The sequence below is a fragment of the Gopherus flavomarginatus genome, chromosome 1 (assembly GCF_025201925.1).
Source record: "Gopherus flavomarginatus isolate rGopFla2 chromosome 1, rGopFla2.mat.asm, whole genome shotgun sequence".
NCBI lineage: Eukaryota > Metazoa > Chordata > Testudines > Testudinidae > Gopherus > Gopherus flavomarginatus.
This window is the reverse complement of record NC_066617.1, coordinates 165,995,218-166,014,106: the sequence shown is the minus strand read 5'-3', so window position 1 is coordinate 166,014,106 and position 18,889 is coordinate 165,995,218. Positions and strand designations below refer to the sequence as shown.

General features: G+C 43.8%; 1 protein-coding gene and 1 non-coding gene across 7 annotated transcripts in view; both read right to left on the bottom strand.

The window, feature by feature from the left end:
* ST3GAL6 (ST3 beta-galactoside alpha-2,3-sialyltransferase 6) overlaps positions 1-18,889 on the bottom strand; it is a 78,364-nt gene that overhangs the window by 25,298 nt on the left and 34,177 nt on the right. For 3 of the 6 annotated variants that reach the window (XM_050960477.1, XM_050960505.1, XM_050960495.1), the window contains 4 exons: positions 14,751-14,927; positions 14,003-14,102; positions 11,085-11,183; positions 8,580-8,657 (listed from right to left, as the gene is read on the bottom strand). In XM_050960477.1, the coding sequence (XP_050816434.1) occupies positions 8,580-8,657; positions 11,085-11,183; positions 14,003-14,102; positions 14,751-14,757 (284 nt within the window). In that variant the 5' untranslated portion in view covers positions 14,758-14,927. Of the gene's footprint in view, positions 1-8,579; positions 8,658-8,945; positions 8,993-11,084; positions 11,184-14,002; positions 14,103-14,750; positions 14,928-18,889 lie in introns of those variants that run through there. The other 3 variants (XM_050960485.1, XM_050960514.1, XM_050960521.1) reach the window with 3 other exon arrangements.
* On the bottom strand, positions 5,782-5,893 carry LOC127043414 (U5 spliceosomal RNA). Its single transcript, XR_007772260.1, has one exon. It is a non-coding gene; the product is annotated as a U5 spliceosomal RNA (small nuclear RNA).

The window sequence follows — 18,889 nt, the reverse complement described above, 5'->3', positions numbered from 1 at the left end:
GCGCAAAAGATAGCCTCTCCACCCCAAAGAGATTCCTGAAAGAAACTGGAACAAAGGACAGTAAACTATGGGGGTGTGACTGATTTCTGGACTCAGACTAGGAAAGAGTCTAGTCTATGAAAGAAGCTTATTGGGACATCTCTGAGGGTGAGATTTACCTGCATTTCGTTTCCTACTGTATTAGGTGTGGACCTGCGTGTTTTTGTTTTATTTTACTTGGTAACTTACTTTATTCTGTCTGTTATTACTTGGAACCACTTAAATCCTACTTTTTATACTTAATAAAATCACTTTTTGCTTATTAAATTGACCCAGAGTAAGTAAGTAATTCCTGGGGGAGCAAACAGCTGTGCACCTCTATCAGTGCTATAGAGGGCGAACAATTTATGAGTTTACCCTGAATAAGCTTTATACAGAGTAAAACGGATTTATTTGGGGTTTGGATCCCATTGGGAGCTGGGTGTCTGGGTGCTAGAGACAGGAGCACCTCTTAAGCTGTTTTCAGTTAAGTCTTCAACTTTGGGGGATGCAGTTGAGATCTGGGTCTGTATTTGCAGCAGGCTACTATGTCTGGCTCAACAAGACAGGGGTATCGGAGTCCCAAGGTGGCAGGGAAAGTTGGCTCAGAGGTAGTCTCAGCACATCAGGTGGCAGTCCCAAAGGGGTTTCTGTGACCCAACCTATCACAGTGTGGTCCCTATCTGTATTCTGCCGAGGGTTTAAGCATGTGCACCAAGTGTCCAGAGCTGGATAATTTGAAAGTAGTAGCATCCGTTGATCCATGCATGTGCCATTGCATTGCCTCATAGTTTCCTTCGAGGTGATAAAGGGCTGGGTGGACCAACCGTGCTCCGGTTCCTTCTCCACTGCAAATCAAACAGATCCACAATAGAGGGAAAGGAGGGTGGAACTGGAATACAGATAGGAACCATACATCTTAAAGAAAAAATGGTTACTCACCTTCTCGTAACTGTTGTTCTTCAAGATGTGTGGCTCATATAGATTCCAATTAGGTGTGTGCGCACCGTGCGCACAGTTGTCAGAAAGTTTTTCCCCTAACAGCACTCCATGGCGCTCCATGTATGACCCTGCTGACCCAGTGCCTCCTCAGCTCCTTCTTGCCAGTTACTCGGACAGAGGGGAAGATGGGCAGGTTTGGAACGGATATGAGCAACACATCTTGAAGAATAGTTATGAGAAGGTGAGTAACCATTTTTTCTTCTTCCAGTGATTGCTCATATCAATTCCAATTAGGTGACTCCCAAGCTTTAACATGGTCCTGCAACTGTAATTCATTCGTTGTCAGGAATTCACGCATGTTTGGGAAAACTTCAGTGTTGTTTTCCTCCACTCAGCGAACCCAGAATTCCAGCTCTTTTTCATCATCATTGATTTCAAATAGGTGCTCTTACTAGGGATTCCAAAACTCGGAGCCCACAGCCCTTGAAGTCCTAGATTTAGAGCATTCAGGCAAGAGAACATATATGACAAATATCCCAGCTGTGAAAGCCAGACTGAATCATGCAGATAGTGAGAGAGTGGGAATGGGTGGTCTGTAAAGAATACCTTGACCTCAGAGTGAAGTTCAAAGAAACATGCCATGGCCTTGCCTCGTGACAGCCATCGAACATCCATGTGGAGCGATAGATTGACGTGCTCACTTCCCATTTCATAACAGAGTGGAAAAAATTTTGGAATTCAAGCAATGAGCTTTTATAAAGTTTACCATCTTCACAGCATTGTCCAGCAGCCCACATCTGGCATCATGGGGTCCTTATATTCCCTTAATACGACTGGCTACTAGCAGCACAATCAAGAGATGTGGCTCAAGCCTCAACCTCCATGTTACTCAGACTCCTTTTCTCCCTGGATGTAAGTGTAAATGTTGAAAAATCAACTTTGGTGCCCACACAGTCCCTTCATTTCACAGCAACGTCCATCAACGTGGTCTCAGCATGAGCCTACTTACCAAGCGACAGATTTCACACCCGGCCAGAACTTGTCACCCAAGTAGTCAATGGTCCTTCTGTTCTGGTCAAGATTTGCCTGTCCCTCTTTGACCACCACCTTCACTGACTTCAGCTGCGGCTCTAGAGAGTCTATTTACCCTTGTGACATACCATGGACTTTCTGATGACAGTCGCTCCCTGAAGTGCTCTCCTTCCTTCAGTAGTGGACAGACCTGAGGCCAGAGGTGGCCCACCACCACAGAGAAAACTTTGGTGAAGACCCATGGAGCGGTAGTGAGTCCAAATGGTAGGACCTGATAAGGGAAGTGCTGAGGGCCTACCGTGAATCTCAAGAACCGTGTGTGGGTTGATGGATGTCTATGTGAAAATAGGCATCCTACATATCAAGAGCCATAAACCACATGCCTCTTTCTCTTTCTAGTGCCAGCATGATAGCTGCTAAGGTGAACATATGAAATTTGGGTTTGCGGATGAAGCAACTGAGACAGTGGAGGTCCAGGACTGGTCTCCACTCGTCCTCCTTCTTGAGTACCAGAAAACAAGTGGAATAGAACCCCATGCTCTGATAGTTCAGAGGAATGTGTTCTATCACCCCCCTTTGCAGTCGAGAGTCTACCTCTAGAGCGAGTATGCTGTCATGGGTGTGGTCCCTGAGGAGGGATTAGGGCAGGGGATGTGGATGAGGTAGCTTTGTGAGCTCAATTGTATAGTCATGATGATCATCATCCAGGACCCATCTGTTGTTACTGCACTCCAAGCTGGTAAAAAGAGTGCTAGACCACCCCAAAGGGAGTGGGTCAAGTGCACGGCAGGAGGAAAGGTGGTTGGTGGTGCTCTAGGTGCATTCAGAAGTATCACTTCTGAGAGAACTGAGTATGTGATGCTGAAGGCTGTGAAGACGGTCCTGAAGGACGGGATCACTGGGTCTTCTGTTGCTTGCAAGGTGGTTCATACGGTCATTGGTGGAAAAACTGGGGAGTCCTGAACCATTGTGCAGGTCGCAGATGGTAGAATTTTCTCTTCAGTGCAGGGATATAGATACCCAGAGATCATAACGTGGCTCCAGAATCCTTGAGGGAGTGAAGGGAACTGTCAGTCTTCTGGTTAAACGGGAGACTCGTTGAAAGGGAGGTCCTTTATGGTATTTTGTACCTCCAGGGGGAAACAAGATGAATGCAGCCACAGTTTTCTTTGCACAACCATTTCCATAGCCATTGTGCATGAAGAGGCATCCACTGCATTTATAGCAGATTGAAGCGCTGTTCTTGTGACAATTTTGCCCTCATCCAGGATAGCCCGGTAACAGGCTTGATCTCTGCCAGTAAAGTTCTCCAATTTACTGAGAAAATTATATTTGGCCAGTAAGGCCTGGTAGTTTGAGATCCAAAACAGGAGGCTAGCCAACGAGAAAAAATTGCAACTCAAAAGGTCCAGCCACTTGCCCTCCTTGTCTGCTGGGGTGGAGCGTGGGTGCTGTCACCTGGCCCACTCTGTTGTTGCTTGGATCACGAGGGAATTGGATGGGAGGTGGGAGAATAGAAACATAGACCTCTTAGCTCGTATGTAGTACCTTTTTTCTGCCCCTTTGTGGTTAGGTGTGTAAATGGCCAGGGTATGCCAAACAGTTTGAGCCGGCTGAAGAATGGCATCACTGATTGATAGAGCAACCCTGGTCAGTACCAAGGCATGAAGCATGTCCAGAAGCTCATGCTGCTTGTCTCATACTTGTTCCAGTGGAATATGAAGATCCTCAGCCACCCTGCATAGGAAGTCCTGGAACTGGCAGGTGGGGGAGAAACTGAGGTCACAGCAGCATCTGGAGAGGATGATGGGAATCGTTCCTGTTCAATACTGTCAGAACTGGACTGAGTGGCTCATCCTCCAAAACTGGTTCCAAACACCTACTTGAGGATGCCCCAAGTGGGGACAGGGATGAACCCTCTCTTGCTGAATGGGAAGGTTCCAAAGGTGGACATTGAGGCCAGGACCCTCAATATGGCCAACAGGATGGATCCGGCGGATGCTGCAGAGGGCCCCATGGAGTGCAATACTAGTGACTCCTCTGTTGGGGGAAAGTAGGGTACCACCACGAAGCTGGTGGTCCTTTAGGACACTTGTAGTTGTCGTAGGAGACGAGCGGCCCTTGCACTTCATCCGAATCCTCCAATGATGAAAACTTGGATCCCAGTTCCAATGTTGGTACCATTGGAACCAGTGGGCCATATAAACTATAGGTAAATGGGTGGAAGCATCAGTCAACTGAGGTAAGCCCTGGGTTGGAGATCGTACCTCAAAAGGCACAGGCAGCAGAGTAAAGTGTGGAGATCTTGGTTCCCCAAGGGCAAAGAGTTCATGTTGCTCCAGCACCATTTCCAACCTCCCTGTAGCCAGAACTGGAGCTGAAGCAGAGGACTGTCTTGAAACTGACGGTTCCCTTGAGTTATGGGGGGCTGACTTGGAAGGCAAGCATGGCTCAGTGCTCGGTACCACTGATCTGTGCAATTTCTTGTCTTGCTTGTGAGCCTTGGAACACACCGTTTCTCCATGGCTAGAACTCATGGACAGTGTATCATCCTTCTTGGGCCTGGAGGAAGACTTACCATGCCATGTTTATGTCCATGCTTCCTTGCCTCCTGACTAGGCCCCAGCACGGGGTGTGTAGTACTAGTACCATCGGAACCAGACTCAATCTCCACGGTCAGAGGCATGCTCCTGGGATTCTTAGACCGATGCACATTGGGGGTTCCCCAGCCTGGATTTGACTGTGGCTTCATGGCAACCTCCATGAGGTGCTTCTTGAGGCAGAGAACTGGGTATGGCTTGGAAAGGACAGGCAGATACCGCACCTTGATGAAATGTGGGCTTCTCCCAAGCAGTAAGTAGAGGCAGTATTGGTGCTTGTTGCTGTCTGAGAAGGAACATGGAAAGGAGGTGCAGATATTGAACCCAGTCACCTTCAGCATAATCCAATACCTAGCCATGGGGGGTGGGGGAGTATGGCACTGGTAAGCAGATTTCCCAAAGCCTCTTATCTCTTAAAAACAACTACTATACACTAAAAACAGCAAAAACCAGAATCAAACTAACTGTATGCAATTGTAAAACTGTTTTTATTTATTTATTTATTTTAAGTTCATCACAGACTAGAGGACACTAGCAGCTCCGACTAGGACCAGGCAGTGGTAAGAAGAAACTAGAGGCACGATCAGTCCACCCTGCTCTTTATCACCTTGGAGGAAACCACGAGGCGAAGCAGGGTGTGTGAGCAGACCAACAGACACTACAGGCATGGCTACATTTGCAGATATAGAGCGCTGTGAGTTAAACCCGTCTTCGGAGAGTGCAGAAGGGAAAATGCTGCAGCACATCCACACTGACAGCTGCTTGCGCACTGGTGTGGCCACATTTGCGGCACTTGCAGTGGCATTGGGAGCGGTGCATTATGGGCAGCTAACCCAGCATGCAAGTGACTGCAACGTGCCTTTCAAAGGTGGGGGGTGTGTGGAGTGTGACAGGGAGTGTGTGTGTATGTGGGGGGAGAGAGAGTGGGTTTTTGGGGGGCCCTCAGTGGAATGCAATAGGGACCATCACTCAAAGAGGAACAAAGCATTAAAATGACAATGGAGAAATGATTGGTGAATATTGTCGTAAGGAAGGAGCCTACTGTAACAGTTGTAAGGACACACAGGCAGAGCAGTGTTCATTGGGACTTGTTAGTGCAGGGCTTGCTTTTATGTTTTTCATTTAATAAAAGACTGCAGAATAAATACTTCCATCATAGTTTAATGAGTCAATATTGCTACTTCCTAAAACAAATATCAGTTTATTAACATTAAAAATATATTTGACAGAATAAACGTTCTTCTGCATGGAAATCTTTAGTATAAGACAAAAGATTTATACGATCTGAAGAGAAATCAGAGAAAACAACAGAATAAAAGAAAACCATGGAAATAACATAACTTACATAACATAACTTATCTGAAATAAACAGGCTAGCCTAGATATGACACCAAACCCTACAAGTCAATATTATTATGTTGCTTTAGTAATAAGCTCTACTGTTCACGGGCAGATGGAGCTTACTCCCTGCAAAGTGGACCCTAATTCTTCACTCTGTGATATGAACACACCTGGGTTTCTTTTCCATAAGGTTAAAAATCTTTTCATCCCTCCAATCTAACAAGTAACATAAGTGACATAAGTGGAGGCTCAGACCTTTGTAAATCAGCTCTATAATGTAGGTATGATAATTTACACCAGCTCAAGATCTGGCTCAGCATCCTAATTCTACTCCTGGGGGAATTCTGCATGACTGTGGGCCTGCAGAAAACACCCTCCCCTCCCACCCCCGAATTCCTGCAGAAAAACAGCAGGGAAGCAAAGGGAAGCTACAACAATGAGTGCAGGCAGTGGGTCTGGGGGTGGGGAAGCGGGGAAGAGGCAGTGGGGAAGGAAGGGGGGTGGAATAGGGTAGGGGTAGGGGGATGAGATGGAGAAGAAAAGGGGATAGGGGAATCATGAGGGGGAGTGGGAGCCAGGCATGCAGCATCCCCTTGGTAGCAGCTGGGGCTCCCCCGTTAAGCAGGCCCATCAAACTCTCCCCCTAACAAGCCCTACCCCCTATACCTGGACCCCTCCAATGAGCCCCCCACACTCAGACCCCCACTCCACCGAGCCCCAACCAGCTGTACCTGGACTCCCACTCCATCAAGCCCACTCACCCAGCACCCAGACCCCCCACTGAGGCCCAACCACCTTCACCTGGATCCCCTGCATAGTCCCATTGCCCCTGCACCCGGAACCCCCCGATCAGTCCCTGTGCATCCAGATCTCCTACTGAGCCACCCACACCCAGACTGCCCCACTTTGAAACCTCTCCCCCCACACTAAGCCTCTCCACACTTGGATTCTGCTGGACTGAGTCTACCCACCCTTACTTGGTGCACCCAGTGCAGAGAGGCAGGGCCCCAGGATGTTTCTGGGGCAGGACCAGCCCTTGCACTGTGTCAGAGTCAGGTGCAGCCTCACTGCCAAGTCCCTGTATCAGGGGAGGTGGGGGCTTCATGGTGATCTCCCACCTCAGTGCAGCCAGTGGCCTGTGCTCCCCACTGCCATGGTTGGAGCCACATTTATTTATTGACAAATAAAATTTGCAGAAGTTTGCAGAAGTTTAAAATATTGTGCACATACTTTTTATTTTTTTGGTGCAGAATCTCCTCAGGGTTAATTTAATTCTTCTTTCCTTTCACCTCTCAAGTTATATAAAACCAGAATACCTGTACTTTTGCTTCCTTACATGGAGTAGGAGCTGTTGTGTTATTCCTGAAGATGAGGCTAATCAAACATCCCTTGTGCACAAAGGGGAGATGGAAAATAAACCATCGGTAACCCACTTTTTTAGTTCATGGAAATACAGACATTAAAACTCACATATTTCATTAAAGGTGGAATTAATTTTGACTCATTTGATGCATTGATTTCCACAATAAGTTGGAGCTCCATCTTCAATGTGATGTGCGTTTCAAGAATGAAAGTATACTTCCATTAAAAGACAAGCTAAACAGAAACATACAACTGAGTCCAGAGGTCCTTATTCAGTTCTAAACTGAGCTGAGATTTATAGTTTAGATTAAATTCATCCAGTATTTTCTATGCATACAGTGTCCGTAAGCAGATAATTTCCCCAAATATATGTTGTTCAAAATTTACCCAACAAATTTTATTTTATTATCAATTCTATGGATTGATCAGACCATGTGTACTCAAGTCCATTTTCACAAATTGGAGCTGTGGTAGTTTGAAATAATACCATGTAACGAATCCTGTTTCCTGATTGGATGAGCACAGTTTTTGGGCATTTGAACTAGACACAATTCCACTGAACGGTAGATATTGCCACAGAATGTTAGGAAAGCACCTCCGACCATTAGACCTTTGGACCTTTAAAGCTCAAATCAATACCCACTGAAGTCAGCAGTGATAGTCCCCCTAACTGCAGTGAGCTTTGGATCAGGCCCTGAATGCACAAAAATCTCCCTGGATTACTATCTGAGTAACATCTCGAGTAAAATTCTGTCCGCAGTTATAGCCATGCAACCCCACCACCTTCAGTGAAGGTAGAATCGGACCCGCTGCTCTAGCCTACTGATTGGAGTGTGATGGGTTTACAGTTTAACAGCTTGATTTTTAGAGATGCAAAAAGCAACTATGGAAGCACAGATCACTGAAAAATCAGATGAAGCCCCTGAGTGATTGCGTTCTAGAGACAAAGGCTTTATTTACTGTACAAGCATGAAAGGCTGTTATATTGTGTGACTCCATTATGGAAATAAATTCACTATTATTAAATAATTAAATATAATGATTTATTCACTACAGATTCATAAGTATGCTCTGGCTGCTTTGTGCTACTCTAGTAATGTAAACTGATCACACAGCTGCTTTGTGTTGACAGAGTGGCACAAAGCAGCTCCTGCGTACTTAGGAAACTGACCCTGAGAGTCACATCTGATCTGGTAGTTAAGATGAAAAATATTAATGGTCAAAATGTGTTGATAACTAAAATCTCTCTTCAGTTAGCACATTCCACCCACAGTTTGGACTTACATCCATAAAGACTCAAATGGTGGCGCCGATGAACAATTTTCTAGTCCAGATTTTCTTTGTGTAGCTGTAGGCGGCAGTCTAAAAGAAAAGAATATTAAAGAATTAATATGAATTGAACAGGCAACTACAGCAGGCGGCAGTAACAGGGTGGGACACTTTGACAATCAAGCTCAATACATTGATTTTCTTAGTTCTACTAATGTCTATAGATCCCACCAACGAATAAAATACAAATGTAGGACCTAATAAAGGTTTGCAAGTAAATCTTCTGGTTGCTTTCATATTAATTTTACTACTTAATACTATGCTTCTTACTGGTAAGGCTTTTATCATTCAGTGCTGCTCCAAGATACTTATCTTCATTACCTAGTAGTTCTTAAAGCTGTTACAACTGGAGGTCAGGTGTTAGGGCCCTGTGAGGAGATACAGAACTGACTCATTCTCTTGCTGACTCACCCCGATAGCCACACCAGGTGGGGTCTTACAAGTTCTACTTAAAAACATAAATACTGAGTTCTTCTGTGAGAAGAGAGAGAGCACGAGGAGGGGAGGAGGAAATCCTGCATGGAGAAATCAGCCCATTCAGAATAAAGCTTGAGGAATAAGACCTGGATACACAAAAAGGCTTAGGCGTTTGCAATTCTGAGCATTGCAATGCCTAACTTTTAGGTGTCTAGAAAAAAAAATCACTGGAACACCACTGGGATCCACAAAATCAAAGCTAGGCACCTTGGCTCCCTATACAATGAATGGGGAGAGATAAGTGTCTTAGAATGCATTCCACATAAGCCAACACGCTAGGCGTGGTGCCACCTAAGATAGCCAATGGGAGATGCTGACAAGAGGGTGTGTCCTAGCCCTCCTCCTCTCCTGGAGATAGGCAACTAAATTCAGGCTTCAGGGAGGCGCCTATCTCTGCTAGTGATCAACAATCATGAAACCCTCTTCTGGAGTTAGGTGGCTTACATGCCTAAGACATTTCTTGAGAGAATAAGTTAGGCATGTCATGGTATAATTCCCCACTCTGAACCTTAGTGTACAAAAGATGGGGTACCAGCATGAATTCCTCTAAGCTCAATTACCAGCTTAGTTCTTGTAGCGCTGCCACCAACCAGGAATTCCAGTGCCTGGTACACTCTGGTCCCCCTAAAAACTTGCCCGGGGACCCCCAAGACCCAGACCCTCTGGATCTTAACACAAGGAAAGTAAACCCTTTCCCTCACCGTTGCCTCTCCCAGACTTCCCCTCCCTGGGTTACCCTGGAAGATCACTGTGATTCAAACTCCTTGAATCTTGAAACAGAGAGGAAAAGTCACCTTCCCCCTCCTTATCTCTCCCCCTCCCAGACTCTCCCGAGAGAGAAAGTAATCCTGACACAGAGAGAAATTAACCTCTCTCTCCCTCTTCCCTCCTTTCTCCCCACCAATTCCCTGGTGAATCCAGACCCAGTCCCCTGGAGTCTCACCAGAATAAAAAAAAACAATCAGGTTCTTAAACAAGAAAAGCTTTTAATTTAAGAAAGAAAAAAACAGTAAAAATTATCTTTATAAATTTAAGATGGAATATGTTACAGGGTCTTTCAGCTATAGACACTGGGAATACCCTCCCAGCCTAAGTATACAAGTACAAATTAAAATCCTTTCAGCAAAATACAAATTTGAACTCCTTCCAGCCAAATACACATTTGCAAATAAAGAAAACAACATAAGCCTAAGTCGCTTTACCTACCTAGTACTTACTATTCTGAGCACATAAGAGCCTGTATCAGGGAGATTGGAGAGAAACCTGGTTGCACGTCTGGTCCCTCTGAGCTCCCAGAGTGAACCACAACCAAACACTAACAGCACACACACAAACTTCCCTCCCTCAAGATTTGAAAGTATCCTGTCCCCTGATTGGTCCTCTGGTCAGGTGACAGTCAGGCTTACTGAACTTGTTAACCCTTTACAGTCAAAAGAGACATGAAGTATTCATGTTCTATTAACCCTTAACTATCTGTTTATGACAAGGCATCTGACCAAGTCCATGTAAAATGGGGGGAGGGGAGGCTCTCCCTTTCTTCCTTTAGCTTAGAGTATTCATCCAGAATGTGGGAGATGCCTGGTTCAAATCCTCCCTCCCCCCTTGGCCCCTCCCCATCACCTGATAAAAACAAGGGATTTGAACAAGGATCTGCCATCTCTCAGGTGAATGATCTAGCCACTGGATTACACAGTGTCTCTCTCTAGCCCAATTAATATTTAATTTATTTCCTTACAGTGGCACAACTTCAAACAGGAGAGATTGGGAAGATTCACATCAGAATTGTCCACAGCCCAATGGTTAGAATACTCACCTGAGAGGCAGTAGACCCCTGTTCAAATCCCCTCTTTATCAGGCAGAGGGGGGACTTGAAGCAGGGGCCTCCCACATCTTGGGTGAGTAACTAACCACTGGACTGGGAGGTCCTTTCCCCCTCCCCCGAATTGTTTGGTATAGAGCTAGGTGGTCTCTCAGCATGCTTACCGGTTCAAGTCTGGCCAGCTAGATATGTGCTCCTCCCCCTGTCTTCCCCTTGTTTGTAGATCATGCTGGAGTTTAAGTGAGAGATAGGTGTCTGGATGCCTAGAGTGAAGCAGCAGTGTGCATACTCAGAGATAGAAACATAGGTGTCTAGAGAACTTTTACTGCAAAACTTTTGCACCAAATGAGTTTAGGTGCCTACAGGATTAGGCAGCAGCAGAGAGTGGGTTTTGTGGATCACAGTGCTGCCTAAAAATGGAACTGAGGCAACTAAATCTCTTTGTGAGTCTGGGCCTAATGTTTACATTTGTAAGCACATTTCTGTCTTATTTAAGAAGGCAAAGCCCAGGAATGAAAGTGGGTTCACTTTCTGCAATATCTATTGTGCGTGTGCTGCGTTAGGAGCAGGCAGGCGAAACCACCCATTTACAGCTGCATAATCAATTGCAAAATGATGTTCTGACTTCAAGTTGCCACACAGCACTAATACAAACCAAACTAAGAGAACTACTGTATGTTTGGGTTGTTTAAACGCTGAGTTCATGGTTTTATAGCACAAACCACATGAACAGCATTTTGCAGATCAGACTTAAGAAGAAGTGGAGGGCTATGTGCAGCCACAGGTCTGGAGCAAACGCTCACATTTGTGCTTGAAACTTAACTATAGGTGCTTGCTTCCACAATAAACTCATGCATCCAGTTACCTGAGGTGTTTGTACACATGCATGTGTGAGTTTTTCACACATAGGCAGCTCTTCAGGTTTGACAATTTGGCCTTATATGTCATAAAATGACACACATTAGTGTTTAAGGCAGGTGGAAACTAAAGACCATCAAATCTAATCTTTCAGAAGGAAGTGTCTTTAAATCAAGGTGGATTGATTTAAGTCAAAGTGATTTAGATCACCAGTTTTAATCATGCTTTAAATCAACAAGCCGGAAACTTGATTAAAAGAATTGATTTTAAATCTTATTTTGCATGTGTACTTTTTAGTTATTTTCCACTAAAGGTTGATTTTCATTGGTTGGTAACTATTAAAACATTTTTTTGATTTACAACTAAATAGAGCCTTTACACTAAATTTAAGAACAGCCATACTGGGTCTGACCAAGGGCCATCTAGCCCAGTATCCCATCTTCTGATAGTGGCCAATGCCACGTGTTTCAGAGGGAATGAACAGAACTGATAATCAAGTGATCCATCCCCTGTCGCCTATTCCCATCCTCTGGCAAACAAAGGCAAGGGACACTTCATAGCATGGTTTTGCATCCCTGCGCATTTTAGCTAATAGCCACTGATAGAACTATCCTCCATGAACTTACCTAGATCTTTTTTGAACCCTATTATAGTCTTGGCTTTCACAAAATCCTCTGGCACAGATTGACTGCGCATTGTATGAAGAAATACTTCCTTTTGTTTGTTTTATACCTGCTGCCTATTCATTTCATTTCGTGACTCCTAGTTCTTGTGTTATGAGAAGGAGTAAATAACACTCCCTTATTTACTTTCTCCACAACAGTCATGATTTTATAGATCTCAATCATGTCGCCTCCTCAGTTATCTCTTTTCCCAGCTGAAAAGTTCCAGTCTTATTAATCTCCCCTCATATGGAAGCTGTTCCATATCTCTAATCATTTGTTGCCCTTTTCTGTACCTTTTCCAATTCCAATATATCTTTTTTGGAGCTGGGGCGACCAGATCTACACCCAGTATTCAAGATGTGGCCGTAACATGGATTCATATAGACGCAATATGATATTTTCTGTCTTATCATCTATCCCTTTCTTAATGATTCCCAACAGTCTGTTTGCTTTTTTGACTGCCGCTGCACAGTGAGTGGATATTTTCAGAGAACTATCCACAATGACTCCAAGAGCTCTTTCCTGAGTGGTAACAGCTAATTTAGACCCCATCATTTTATACGTACAGTTGGCATTATATTTTCCAATGTGCATTACTTTGCATTTATCGACATTGAATTTCATCTGCCATTTTGTTGCCCAGTCACCCAATTTGTTACTTCTTTATACTAACCAGGAGGATACACTATGTCTACACACATTTAAGAAGTTATATAGCTTGACATACACTTATTCAGATTATTAATTTTTTACCTGTCTGCCCCACATCCCAGGAAGTGCTTTAACCACTGGGCTAAACGTTTTTAGGTGGGCACCACCACCTTCTCCTCTGGCCCTTTTGTTTGGAACTAGGCAGGCACCTAACTCATTCCAGCAAGAAGCAATTAAATCACCTAAGCCACCTGAGTCCAGATACTGGGTTCCCATTAATGGAGTGCAAGTAGAAATAGTCACCTAAGTCCAGGCTGCAGGGAGGTGCCTACTTTCATGAGAGGGACAGGGCTTAGCACATCCTTCTGGTCAACTTCTCCCATTGGCTAACTTAGGCAGCTCGACACCTAGTGTGCAGGCTTCTGTGGATCTCCCCCCATTCATTCTAAAGGGCACCTAGATGCTTAACTCAAGCTTTGTAGATCACAGTGTTGTTCTTGTGATTTTCTAAGAGAGCTAAAAGTTAGGTGCTGTGACACTAAGGCCTGGTCTACACTGGCGGTGGAGGGGGGCGGGAAATCGATCTAAGAGACGCAACTTCAGCTACGAGAATAGCATAGCTGAAGTCAACGTATCTTAGATCGACTTAGAATCACTTACTTTGCGTCATTGCAGCGCAGGATCAACAGCCGCTGCTCCCCTGTCGACTTTGCTTCTGCCTCCTGCTGAGCTGGAGTTCAGCAGTTGACGGGAGAGCGATCAGGGATCGATTTATTGCATCTACACTACACGCGATAAATAGATCCCTGATAGATCGATCACTACCTGCCGATCCGGCGGGCAGTGTAGACGTACCCTAATTATTGTAACATGGATCCCACCATCAGCCCAGCAGAAATTGAACTTACAAATAGACATCTGTCTTCCACAGACTGCAGTGAAGTATAACATACATAGCAGCAGCAGCCAATAAAACCACCAGCAGAATCCGTTTCATGACTAGCGGACCTGAAATGCAACAAGATGAAATACTTTTGTTTTACACTTATTTCCACAAACATATTTTGATGGATGAGTCAAACTGTCAACATCACTATTAATTTCATTGAATTCAGTCAAAATGGTTCCTTGAACCTTAAAAATCTGTAAATAGGGTTACTGGGTCCCTTAAGTTTAGGTATTCAAGAACTCAGTAGCAGCAACTGAATGCTATGTTCCTCTGCACTTATAAACATGAATATTCCACTGGGATAGTATAAAACAGGGGTAAGGCAACCTATGGCACATGGGCCGAAGGCAGCACGTGAGCTGATTTTCAGTGACACTCACACTGCCCAGGTGCTGGCCACCGGTCCGGGGGCTCTGCATTTTAATTTAATTTTAAATTAAGCTTTTAAAACAGTTTAAAAACTTTATTTACTTTATATACAACAATAGTTTAGTTATATATTATAGACTTACAGAAAGAGACCTTCTAAAAAAGTTAAAATGTATTACTGGCACGCGAAATCTTAAATTAGAGTAACTAAATGAAGACTCGGCACACCACTTCTGAAAGGTTGCCGACCCCGGTATAAACTTATTGATTTGCATAGTTAAACAAATATACTGGCTAATGGCATTGAAATAAGCCTAAATATGATCTCAGAAACCTACCTGTCATATTGCTAACTTTTAATTGATACTGCCTTTTTCTTTTCCTCCATCACATTTTATTAAAGTCAGGCTTTGATCAATGGAATGTCCAAAGGCATGTTGCGATTGGCTTCTTAGGCCTTCTTAACGATGTCACAGCCGTCCACTAACTCCCATCAGTTCATGACAGGGACTGCACTGAGGAGAGAAGAATGCTACTCATTATTTTAAACAGGTAGGAGGAAAACGCAGGTCCAAGTTCAGGAGAGCACTCAAGCACCTACTTAATTTGGGAGGAACAGCAGGAAAAGATGAACTTATTTATTTATTATTTTTAAGTCTTCACCTAATTAAGTGGTTTGAGAAAACAAAATTGAAAAGCAGATGGGCCAGACAAAGGAAGTGGTGGAAGAGGAGAAGTGAGAGTTTCAAATGACTCTTCCTTTAAATTACCACACTACACTTTCAACAGCTATCAACATGTCCTCTGCCACTTAACTCTCTGACAATAGCTGTTTGGCCACAAAATGATGTAGAAATTTGCAAAAGAAAGATATACTCTATTATTTTCACTTTTCCCTCAACTATGAAAAGCAGTTCTTAGTAGGACAATATGCTGCATATGCGGCTCCCATGCTTTTTACTTCTGTTTTTTAAAAAGAGATTTAATGCTAATGAACCATACTGTAATAGAAATCAGTTACACCAATATCACATATTGGTATATTTCTCAGGTAATTGAAACTGCTCTGCCTTTGGCCTCGTAACTCTAGGAACATCTGTTGTGGCTTGTTTTAAGCATCATTAGGCTTGTTGGTTTTGGGGTTTTTTCCTAGCAGTTTAAGACACCTGAATTACATCTGTCATAAACAGATAGCTAAGGGTTAATGTCTCTTTCACCTGAAGCACCTGACCAGAGGACCAATCAGAAAACCGGATTTTTTCAACTCTGGGTGGAGGGAAGTTTGTGTCTGAGTCTTTTGTCTGTCTGCCTGCTTTCTCTGAGCTTTGGAGAAGTAGTTCTACTTTCTAATCTTCTGTTTCTAAGTGTAAGGACAAAGAGATCAGATAGTAAGTTATATGGTTTCTTTTCTTCGGTATTTGCATGAATATAAGTGCTGGAGTGCTTTGATTTGTATTCTTTTTGAATAAGGCTGTTTATTCAATATTCTTTTAAGCAATTGACCCTGTATTGTATCATCTTAATACAGAGAGACCATTTGTATGTATTTTTCTTTCTTTTTATATAAAGCTTTCTTTTAAGACCTGTTGGAGTTTTTCTTTACTTCAGGGAAGTTGAGTCTGTACTCACCAGGGAATTGGTGGGAGGAAGAAATCAGGGGAGATCTGTGTGTTGGATTTGCTAGCCTGATTTTGCATTCCCTCTGGGGGAATAGGAAAGTGCTTTTGGTTTCCAGGATTGGGAACGGAGAGGGGGAGTCACTCTGTGTAGTTTCACAGAGCTTGTGTCTGTGTATCTCTCCAGGAGCACCTGGAGGGGGGAAGGGAAAAAGGATTATTTCCCTTTGTTGTGAGACTCAAGGGATTTGGGTCTTGGGGTCCCCAGGGAAGGTTTTTCAGAGGGACCAGAGTGCCCCAAAACACTCTAATTTTTTGGGTGGTGGCAGCAGGTACCAGGTCCAAGCTGGTAACTAAGCTTGGAGGTTTTCATGCTAACCCCCATATTTTGGACGCTAAGGTCCAAATCTGGGACTAAGGTTATGACAACGTCTCCCTGACTCATAACAAACATAAAAAAGGTGAAAACGTATGACACTAATGCATTATACTACTACGTCCTCTTGCCATATCCAGATTACTGCAGCATGAAAACACACAGAAAGCAGAAAAAAGTATTACAGTACATATAGGCTTTGATCCTGAGGGAGGATCCATGCACCTGCTCAGAGACCCATTGAGTTCAAGACCCTTCCTCGTCAATCTGATTGCAGGCTTGGAACCAACCACCTGACCAGGGGACCAATCAGGAGACAGGATACTTTCAAATCCCGGTGGAGGGAAGCCTTTGTTTGTGTTTTTTGGGTTTTGCTTTGTTCTCTCTGGGCTCTCAGAGTGACCACACGTATCTACAGGCTCTCTAATCTTCTATTCCAGTTTAGTAAGTACAAAAGGTAGAAAGGCGGTTTAGTCTTTTTGATTGTTTTTGCTTTATGTGCAAATGTGTATCTGGCTGGTAGGGGTCTAATGTGTATTTGACTAAAAGTATTTTAAATTGTATTTTTGCTGGAGGAGGCTTTTTTCTCCAGTTTCTATAAGCTGACAGACCCTGTAATATTCCATCTTGAATTTACAGTGATTTTTCTTTCTTCTTTTTTTCTTTTATTAAAAGTTTTGCTTTTAAGACCTGTCTGATTTTTCCCCTTGTTGAGGCTCAAGGGAATTGAGTCTGTACTTAACAGGGAAGGAGAAGGGAGGGGGAGAGAAAGGGGGGGGGAACCCACCTGATTTCTCTGTGTTGTGATGCAAGAAGTTTGAATCACGGTGATCTCCTAGTGTACCCAGGGTGGGAAAGATCTGGGAGGAAGAAAGGAGAAGGGGGAATCCCTTGGTTTAGATTCATGGAGCTTGAATCTATATATCTCTCCAGGAGCCCAGGGAGGGAACACCTGGAGGGCAGGAGGAGGAAGGGAAATGGTTTATTCCCCTTTGTTGTGAGACTCACGGAATTTGGGTCTTGGGGGACCCCAGGGAAGGTTTTGGGGGAGACCAGAGTCTATCAGGCACTCTACTCTAAGTCCTGATTGGTGGCAGCTTATCAAATCTAAGCTGGAAATTAAGCTTAGGGGAATTCATGCTAGTACCCATATTTTGGACGCTACGGTTCAGAATTGGGAATTATACTATGACACTCCCCGACACCTTTAACTTAATCCAGACCACATGCGTTTTGCTATAGTCCAGTCTTTCACTTTAGGGCTACAAAGTGAGGGCTTGTCTACACTTACATTTGATAGCGCTCTAACTTGCTGGCTGAGTGCAGCAAGTCTGAGCGCTTTAAAGCGCTAGTGTAGACAGGCTCCGAGCGCGGGGAGGTGGATTACCAGCTCTCTCCCAGCGCTCGCACGCAACCACACTTGCACTTCAAAGCACTCCCACAGGAGCATTCCCACGGCAGCGCTTTGAAGTTTCCAGTGTAGACATACCCTGAAACTCTGATTTCCACAAGCCCTTCCCTAAAACTGCAAGGAAATTATAACCAGCATAGTCTGTTTGTTAGCAGTGCTCTGTCTGAGTACAGAATGTCAAGTATGGGAGGACTCTTTTGCAAGGAAATGGGCACATAATGTTTTGTTAGAAACAGCTATCAAAATAGAGACTCTCTGACTCACCCACCTACACAGCAGAATACAATGATACATTGGTAAGTAACAAATACTAAGGGCTTGATTCTCCTCCCACTTCAATCAGTGCACATCAGGAGTGAATCAGTTGAAGACAATGGGTCAGATTTTCAGCCATAGCAAATCATTGACTTCATTGATTTTGTTGACTTCAGTGGAGCTATGCCAATTTATATCAGCTGAGGATCTGGCCTAGTGGAGTCAGAACAACAGTGTAAAAGCAGTGCAAATGAGAGGCAAATGAGCTCCTTTTGTTAGAACAACTAATGAATTCTAAATAGAAAAAAAAGTTGAATTCTCAACAGTTTAGGTTTTAAGCACTGGATAATGTATATCTACGTTTTTGAATAACTACTTAGTATCCCTTTACCCTTGCAAAGAAATTTACTAAACAAAAGAACACAAATCATTATACTCTTGAAGTCATAAAGATTCATATTACAAAACGTCACTATTTTATACATGGAGATATACCTATTTCATAGAACTGGAAAGGACCCTGAAAGGTCACCAAGTCCAGCCTCCTGCCTTCACTAGCAGAACCAAGTACTGATTTTGCCCCAGATCCCTAAGGGGCCCCCTCAGGGATTGAACTAACAACCCTGGGTTTAGCTTTCCATTTATTTTCAACACCAAATTCCATATGGAACAGTTATGTTAAAAGACCATTGCCAAGGTTGCAAAGTGAAGCATTCGGAAGTTAGAAAATGCCAGAATTAAAGGTTGGTCATGCAACCTTAACCTTGCCCCTTTAGGAATTATGCATTATGATAGTCTTTAATCACATGCTAAAATACT